Source organism: Tupaia chinensis, unplaced genomic scaffold (genome assembly GCF_000334495.1).
Source record: "Tupaia chinensis unplaced genomic scaffold, TupChi_1.0 Scaffold142100_1, whole genome shotgun sequence".
NCBI lineage: Eukaryota > Metazoa > Chordata > Mammalia > Scandentia > Tupaiidae > Tupaia > Tupaia belangeri.
The window spans coordinates 755,123-764,157 of NW_006201951.1; the positions used below are offsets into that span (position 1 = coordinate 755,123).

Genomic DNA, 9,035 nt, shown 5'->3' on the forward strand with positions numbered 1-9,035 from the left:
GCAGCCAGGGTTGGCAGGAGAGGCGAGTTCGAACCACGGGCGCTTCACAGCTGAAGCCCGGGCTTGGCCTCCCCTGGGAAAGAATGAGCCCGGACGGCTGCGGGCCGCGGTCTGCAGCAGAGACACCAGTCCACCGACCCCGCTCCCCTGTCCTCCCTTCCCGGCGCACGGCCCTTCCCCTCGGGGTACCAGGTCTCTTCGCCCTTGGGCCAGGGCACACTTTATTTAGTTATTTAATAATTATTTATTTAATTTTATTCATTCATCCATTTATTTTAGTTTGACCAGAGAGAGAGAGAGAGTGAGGGGAAGTGAAAAAGCAAGTCGCCAGGTCCAGGACTTGAACCATGGTCGGCCATGTGGGAGTGTCCAGCACCTTGACCACCACGCCACCTGCTGGTCCTGCACACTTTATTTTTGTTCAGTTTAAAAATGTAAAAACCATGGGACAAGCAGTTAGTGTAATGGCTATGTCGCTGGACTCCCACATAGTTGACCACAGTTGGAGTCCTGGACCCGTGGCTTAAACTCACGCTGGGCGCGTGTGCGTGTGCTCAAGATCCCGAGAGGAGAATGGAGGAGAAGAGATTGCAGCGTAGCCATCCCCCCTGAGGGGCGATTTCTCACTTTCTGTCTCTCTGTCTCTCTCTGTCTGGCGAGCACATGCATCCTATAGCAAAAACCTCTCAAAAAAAAAAAATTAGTGAAACTCAAAAAGCCAAAACAAAAGCTTTGCTACAGGGTGAGTGCGCTTTCCATAGAGAGAAAGAAATAGAGGGGTGGGGGGCAGGGAGAGAGCAGCCCGGAGCGGGCAACGCCCTAATCTCGTCTCCATTTTTTCCTCAGGATTCTGGGCACATACTCTTGGCATGTTTTCTCAACCCCTGGGTCCAGGACTTGAACCACTCAGTCATTCGGAACCTAGCCACTTTACCCACCTGCTGGCCTCCAGTGTTTCCAACTCTGACAAACTCGTTTCCTTCGGTGACTCGGCTATTGGTAGCACATCTACAACACCTTCACGCCGCACTCCATAACAACATGGGCTGTTTGGGGCCAGCAGATGGCAGCATGGCTATGCTGCTGGACTCCCACACAGTGAAGCACAGTTTGAGTCCTGGGCCCCGCAGCTCAGAACTCACGCTAGGTGTGTGTGCGTGTGCCCAAATCCTGAGAGAGAACGGAGGAGGGTTTGTGGTGTGACCATGCCCCCGGAGTGACATTTTTTTTTTTTGAGAGAGATTTTTTCCTATAGGGCGTGTGTGCTCGCCAGACAGACAGAGAGAGACAGAGAGACAGAAAGCGAGAAATCACCCCCCAGGGGGGATGGCCACACCACAATCCCTTCTCCTCCATTCCCCTCTCGGGATCTTGGGCATACACGCACATGTGCCCAGCATGAGTTTAAGCCACCGGGTCCGGGACTTGAACCACAGTCGACTACACGGGAGTCCAGTGACAGAGCATTATGCCAACTACTGGTCCCCCCCGGGAGTGACTTCTTGCTTTCTGTCCCTGTCTCTCCAGTGAGCACACATAACCTATAGCAAAAAGTCTCTTAAAAAAGTCAGTAGGGACCAGCAGGCAGCGTGGTGGTGGAGGTGCTGGACTCCCACGTGGCTGACCACGGCTGGAGCCCCAGACTTCACAGCTTGCTTTCTCACTTTCTGTCTCCTTCTGGTCAAATTTTAAAAATAATAATAATAAATAAAGTTAAATAAATAACTAAATCTACTAAATTAATTAATTTAAATAAAAGCAAATTAATTAAATACAAAAATAAAAACAATTATCAGAGGGCACGAGCACTTGCTAGAGCACCCCAATGGGGCACGGCTACACGGCAGACCCTCTTCTCTGCTTCCTACCCTCTTAGGACCTTGGGCACTCGGGGACAGGTGCTCCTTAAGCTGCCGGGACCAGGATTCAAACCACAGTTGCCATTTGAGATCCAGCCCCCACCATGAGGCCAAAGAACTGGATCCCAAATCGATGTCACTTTTAGATTTTTGCTGGGTTTTTCAACAAGTAGTGCTGAGTCAGTTGGATACATACACACGAAGGAGTTTACCCCTCGTCTCATGGCATGCAAAACTAGCACACACACTCAAGGTCGGCCAGCCCCGCAGCTTGGCGGCCAAGTGTTGTGCGTGGAAACCTGGGTCCCACATGGCTGACTGCAGTTCAAATCCCAGTCCCGGTGGTTGAAAACTATGCCAGGTGCATATGGGTGTGCCCCCAATCTTGGCAGAATGGAGAAACAGAGAAAAAAGGATTGTGATGTGGGCCAGTAAGTAATGTGGTGGTTAAGGCACTGGGTCCCACACAGCCAAGCGCACAGTTCAAGCCCAGGCCCGGCAGCTTGAGAAGACACATGAGCACACGTGCACCCTGGGGGTGACTTCTCGCTTTCCCTCTCTCTGTCTCTGTCTCTCTGGCACACTAGCCTGTTGGGGGCTCTCCTCTCTCTCTCGTTTTTTTTTTTTTTTGGTTTTTGCCAGAGGGCATACACTTTTGCTAGAGAGAGACAGAGAGAACGACGGTGAGAGGGAAAATGAGAAACCACTCGTGGGGGGGTGGTCATGCCACAGTCCCTTCTCCTCCTGAGACTGGGCACATGTGCACACACACACACACAGCATGGCCTTTAAGCCACCAGGTCCAGGACTCGAACTGTGGCGGGCCACGTGGGAGTCCAGGACCATAACCACCATGCCACTTGCTGGCCCCCCTCTCTCTCTCCCTCTGACGAGTGTATGCATCCTCTGGCAATAAAAATAAAAACAATGAAACAAAAGTAACTCAGGGGAGTAGAAGAAATCGCTCCATTGTAAGGCACTTACTTTCTCTCCGTCTCTCTCCGATGAGATCGCCTGCCCCTTGGCAATTACACAAATAAAATGAACCCAAAATGGGTCATAGACCTCATTGTCAACGCTGAAACTGTCGATATAAAACTCTGTGAGACGGGCCGGCAGGTGACGTGGTGGTTAAAAACGGTGGACTCGGGACCAGCAGTTAGCGTAATGGTTATGTCGCTGGACTCCCACGTAATCGACCGCGGTTCGCGTCCTGGACCCGGTGGCTTAAAACTCATGCCGGGCGCATGTGCGTGTGTGCCCAAGATCCCGAGAGGAGAATGGAGGAGAAGCGATTGCGGCATGGCCATCCCCCCTGGGGGGTGATTTTTCACTTTCTGTCTCTCTGTCTCTGTCTGTCTGGCGAGCGCACGCGCCCTATGGCAAAAACCTCTCCAAAAAAAAAAAAAAAAAAGGAGGAAAAAAAAAAAAGAACTGTGGATTCTCACATGGGTGACCACGGTTTGAGTCTCAGACCTGGTGACTTGCTTTCTCACTTTCCGTCTCTCTCTTGCTCTGTCCCTCTCTGGTCAAATTAAAAGTAAAGTTAAATAAAATTATTCTAAAAAACAAAACAACAACAAAAAAAACCCACAAACAAACAACAGCAACTATCCTTCGAAAAAAAATCATTTTTTTAAAGAGAGATTTTTGCTATAGGGCTTGTGCACTTGCCCGAGAGACAAAGAAAGAGAAAGAAAGCGAGAAATCACCCCCCAGGGGGTGACCACACTGCAATCTCTTCTCCTCCGTTCTCGTCTCGGGATTTGGGCATGCACCTGCAGCAGGCATGAGTTTTGCTGGAACTGCACTGACACGTGGGAATTAGGTGACATTTCCATTAAGCCATCTGGTGGTCCCCTCTGATCATTTTTAAAATTTTTCAATTTTTGCCATAGGGATTGCAGCGTGGCCATCTCCCCGGCTTTCTCTCTTCCTCTTCTCCAATGAGCACATGTATCTATGACAAAAACCTAAGAAAAAAAAGTAATGTTTCTTTTTCTTTTTTCCCATAGACTGTAGGTTCCTTAGTTTATTTTCTTTGGAGAGATTTTATTCTTTTTTTTTTTTTTTTTTTGAGAGATTTTCACTGTAGGGCGCGTACGCTCGCCAGACGATTTTGGGCACACATGCACACATATCCAGTGAGTTTTAAGCCATCGGGTCCGGGACACGAACCGCGGTCGACTACGTGGGAGTCCAGCGACATAGCCATTACACTAACTGCTGGTTCCCTTTGGAGAGATTTTTGCTGTAGAGCATGTGTGCTCACCAGAAAGAGAGAGAGACAGACAGAAAGGGAGAAATCACCCACCAGGGGGATGGCCACGCAGCAATCCCTTCTCCATTCTCCTCTTGGGATCTTGGGCATGCACGCACACGCGCCCGGCGTGAGTTTAAGCCACCGGGTCCGGGACTCGATCCACGATTGACTACATGGGAGTCCAACGACGTGGCCATTACACTACCTGCTGGTGCCAGGTTAGTTTATTTTTAACACCCATCATGCCATGAATCCATAGGGAACAGGTTCCAGAAGCTCAGGCCCCTTTGCACTGGCTCTCACACAGTGGCTTCTCCGGTGCGGCAGGTGGCGCTTCAGTGGGACCCAGGTCCCTTTCTCCCTGGCTTCCTTCTTCCTCTGGTCATTTTCCTTCACACGTTTTAGGAAGCTCTCTCTGCGCTTAGCATACTTAATATGCTCAGTTCGCACATTCACTCTCTGGGCAAGAGCTCTTGGCTTGTTAGTTTACAGGGAGGCCAGCACCGTGCTGGGTAAGGATGTGGACGCGTCAGTGTTGCCGTGATCACGTTTGTGGGCCTCTCCTTTTGAACAGTTCCCATTCCCGTGATGTCGACAATACCGCCTTCCTCGTAGATTTCCTATGTGTTGCCAAAGGACCCCTCCATGCTTTCTAAAGGTTATAGAGGGGCCGGCAGATGGCGTGGTGGTTAAAGGCGCTGGACTCCCACATGGCCAACTGTGGTTCAAGTCCCGAACCTGGTGACTTGCTTTCTCACTTCCCCTCTCTCTGTCTCTCTCTGATCAAACCGGAAAACAATGATAATATTAATAAATAAAGTTAAATAAAATAATTTAAAAAATAAAACCCTAGAGAACACATCTATCCAGTGCCTCACTTTCCCTTCGTGTTCATCATTTTGGTGAATTACTGGGGGATGGTGCTGGCCAAAGGCCATAATGTAATTTTTGGGGGGAGAGATTTTTGCTATAGGGCGCATGCGCTCACCAGAAAGAGAGAGACAGAAAGCGAGAATCATCCCCCGGGGGGATGGCCACACCACTATCCCTCCTCCTCCATTCTCCTCTCGGGATTTTGGGCACGCACACACACGCCTGGTGTGAGTTTAAGCCACTGGGCCCGGGACTCGAACCATGGTTGGCTACATGGGAGTTCAGCGACATAGCCATTACGCTAACTGCTAGTCCCCATAATGTAATTCTTAAATGCCTCTTTAGTCCACGCACAGGCCTGAAAACCAGCACTGCTAAGCCGTGTGGACTAGAGTGCCGACACACTGGCTCTCACACTTGACCCTTCGCCCTTGGAGAACTGGCTGATGCCATGCAGGCACTGCAGAAACAAAAGTGCAGGCTGGGCGCATGCACGAGCCCCAATCACGGTAGAGCAGAGAGTGACTGTGGTGTGGCCATCCCCAGGGCGACTTCTTGCTGTCTCTCTCTCTCTGGCGAGTACACCCGCCCTATAGCAAAAATCTCTGTCTCTAAAAAAAAATAACATGCAGCATAGAGGAAGTAGGTACTGCTCCCGGCAACGGTTTCTGGGGTGTGAGGTGCTTGGGGAGCAGGTGATGCTGCACAGCCCGCAGCCCGAGCACCAGGCCAGATGGAGCAGATTAGGCGTGGCCATCCCCCCCGTGGGGGTGTGTGCTCTCTGGGAAGCCCACGTGTCCTCTGGCAAATTAAAAAACATAACTAGAGGGTTTGAGCACTAGCCAAGGAGACCTGGCAGAAGCAGAGCTGCCGCCCAGGGAGGGCAGGACGCAGCCTCTGAGCGCTGGCCTTCCCAGTCTTTCTCCACGGCTTCTCAGTCGGCAGTGCCGGGACTCCGAGCAGCCCACGCTTCCCGAGCCGCTTTGCTGCTTGCTTCTGTGTGGCTCTGGTGCTGCTCCCGTCTGTTCCCGGCTACAGCCACTTCTCTTTTCCTCCCTGAATAAACAGTCGTCCCTCCGGCGAGTCAGAGTGTACGCCGACCCCGACTCTCAGGGGCTGAAGAGCTTCATTCCTCCTGCCAAACTGGGCACCACACAGGGCTGTCCCTCTGCTCCCTACCGCGGCCCCACTTCCAGCGGCAATGTTGGGGCCGGGGCGTCTGGGCCACCCGGAGCAGGGGAGTGAGCAGTGGCAGGAAGCGGCTGCAGCGTGGCCAGGGCCACGCTGGGATGAGCCAGGGGGCCAAGCTGGAGGCCTCCACCTCTTTGGCTCAGGGGAGCAGTCACCAACCTCAGCTGGCCCAGCTCTCCCGCTCCGGCGGGGCCTGCTGCATGGGTCCCCATGGCGACGGTCTCTATGGGGGTCGGAGGGCATCTAAGAACCTCTGGAGCTTAGGAGGAGGGAAGCCGGCCTGTGGGGAGGGGCAATGGCCGCCAGGGTTGTCATGTGAGGCTGTCATGTGACCCTGCTACAGTGGCTGACTGCGCCGGCCGGCAAAGCCATGGGCTCCCAGCTCCGGGTCTCCGGCGGGCTCGCCCCTCCTGGGGCTCCAGTCCTGCTTCTGGGGCTGGGGCTGCTGCTGACCGCCGGTGGCGAGCGCCAGGCCCGCGGGGCCGTAGACCCCGACTTCCGGGAGAGGTACTTTGACCAGCTCCTGGACCATTTCAACTTCGAGAGATTCGGCAACAGAACCTTCCGCCAGCGGGTCCTAGTGTCAGGTGCGCCCCCTGGCTCAGCCCGGGCTCCCCGCGCCCCGCTGCGCCCACCGCCCACCGCCCACCTCCGCCCACAGACAGGTTCTGGAGACGCGGCGAGGGGCCCATCTTCTTCTACACGGGGAACGAGGGCGACATATGGACCTTCGCCAACAACTCGGGCTTCCTGGCAGAGCTGGCGGCGCAGCAGGCGGCCCTGCTGGTCTTCGCGGAGCACGTGGGTAGCGCTGGGGCAGGGCGCCCCGGGAGGCCGGCGGGGGCTGAGCGGCGTCCCTGCGCCCACAGCGCTACTACGGCCGGTCGCTGCCCTTCGGCGAGCAGTCGAGCGCGGGCGCACGGAGCTGCTGACGGTCGAGCAGGCCCTGGCCGACTTCGCAGAGCTGCTGCAGGCGCTGCGGCGGGACCTGGGGGCCCACGACACCCCCGCCGTCGCCTTCGGAGGCAGGTGCGCGCTCTCTGCGGAGGAAGGCCACCAGCGCGCCCGAGCCCTGGCCCTCCGCCCTGTGCCCACCCAGGTCACGGCCGCCTGGGAGCCCAGGGGGCATGGGGCCTCTGAGGGAGGACGAGGCCGGTGGGAGGGTCAGGACCAGCCCGGATCCTCAGGGGGAGCCCAGGGCTGGGGCTGCTGGCCTGAACCCAAGGGTGGCTCCGGGAAGGGCCCAGCTGTAACCGGTGTGACCCCTAGTTACGGGGGGATGCTCAGCGCCTACCTGAGGATGAAGTACCCCCACCTGGTGGTGGGGGCGCTGACTCCAAGAAGGGCCCAGCTGTAACCCGTGTGACCCCTAGTTACGGGGGGATGCTCAGCGCCTACCTGAGGATGAAGTACCCCCACCTGGTGGCAGGGGCACTGGCCGCCAGTGCCCCCGTCATAGCTGTCGCAGGCCTTGGCGACTCCTACCAATTCTTCCGGGACGTCACCACAGTAAGCGAGGGTCCAGGGTGGCCTGGGGGGCCCGGGACAGTGGCCACAGCGACAGCAGAGGGCTTTCTCCAGGACTTCACCAGCCAGAGTCCCGAGTGTGCCCAGGGCGTGCGGGAGGCCTTCCGGCAGATGAAGGACTTGTTCCTACAGGGAGGTGAGGCCCACTGCCACGCCGTGCCCGCCACCTGGCCAGCGCCCACCGCCTCTCCCAGCCTCCCCCTGCTCTTTTGCTGCAGCCCATGAAACAGTCAGCCGGGAATTCGGCACCTGCCAGCCACTCTCGGGCCCTAGGGACCTGACACAGCTCTTCGCGTTCGCCCGGAACGCCTTCACGGTACTGGCCATGATGGACTACCCATACCCCACCAGCTTCATGGGGCACTTCCCCGCCCACCCGGTCAAGGTGAGGTACCCCACGGGCACTGGTGAAGACAGCTGGGACGGCGGCGGTGGAGCGGCCAGCCGGCTCAGATGCCCGTGGCTCCTCCTCCAGGTGGGCTGTGCCCGGCTGCTGAGGGAGGCACAGCCAATCCCCGGACTGCGAGCCCTGACAGGTGCATCTCTGTGCCCTGGGCTGGGGGGTGGAGGGGAGAGAGTGCAGAGCGAGGGTCTGCGGCCCTTGCAGGGCTCTGCTTCCTGCCCCATCTGGGCCTTGAACTAGGTGCCCAACCTGACCCCAACAGCCCTGCCTGGGGTAGGAGCAGCCACCGGAGGACTCCCACCTCTGTGTGTGGCTTGGTGGGCTTGGGGTGCCGCCCACTGGGCCTCAGGGTGTGTGGGGCTGCAAGGATTCCCAGAGGCTGGGGCTGGGTGTGTGGGCCTCACAGAGTCCGGGGCCAGGGCACTCCTCCCTGGGCGTGGGCACCTCAGGGCCCCTGTGGGGCCCTCCCAGGGCAAAGGCTGGTGGGGTCTGCGCAGCCCTAGCCCAGCACGCCCCCTGCCCAGGGCTGGTCTATAACTCCTCGGGCACCGAGCCGTGCTACGACATCTACCGGCAGTACCGCAGCTGCTCCGATCCCACGGGCTGCGGCACCGGCCCGGATGCCAAGGCCTGGGACTACCAGGTGCGGGTGCCAGGGGCCCGGGGCCGGGTGGGGCGGTGGGGGTGGCATGTGCTGCACTGACCCTGGGGGCTCACAGGCCTGCACCGAGATCAACCTGACCTTCTCCAGCAACAACGTGACCGACATGTTCCCTGCCCTCCCGTTCACCGACTTGCAGCGCAGGCAGTACTGCCTGGACACGTGGGGCGTGTGGCCCCGGCACGACTGGCTGCGGACCAGCTTCTGGGGGGGTGGTAAGGGGGGCGGTGGCTGGTCTGGCTGTGGACCGGCCTCTTG

The 9,035-nt window shown here is 57.0% G+C and overlaps 1 protein-coding gene across 1 annotated transcript in view; it reads left to right on the plus strand.

Annotated features, from left to right (window-relative positions):
* Positions 1–6,419: 6,419 nt before the first annotated feature.
* The window catches only part of DPP7 (dipeptidyl peptidase 7), a 3,900-nt gene continuing 1,284 nt past the window's right edge, over positions 6,420–9,035 (plus strand). Inside the window, 10 exon segments of the mRNA XM_014582057.2 lie at positions 6,420–6,773; positions 6,848–6,987; positions 7,056–7,092; positions 7,095–7,215; positions 7,560–7,695; positions 7,768–7,849; positions 7,932–8,098; positions 8,189–8,249; positions 8,641–8,759; positions 8,836–8,992. Of these exon segments, the coding sequence (XP_014437543.1) occupies positions 6,557–6,773; positions 6,848–6,987; positions 7,056–7,092; positions 7,095–7,215; positions 7,560–7,695; positions 7,768–7,849; positions 7,932–8,098; positions 8,189–8,249; positions 8,641–8,759; positions 8,836–8,992 (1,237 nt within the window). The 5' untranslated portion in view covers positions 6,420–6,556.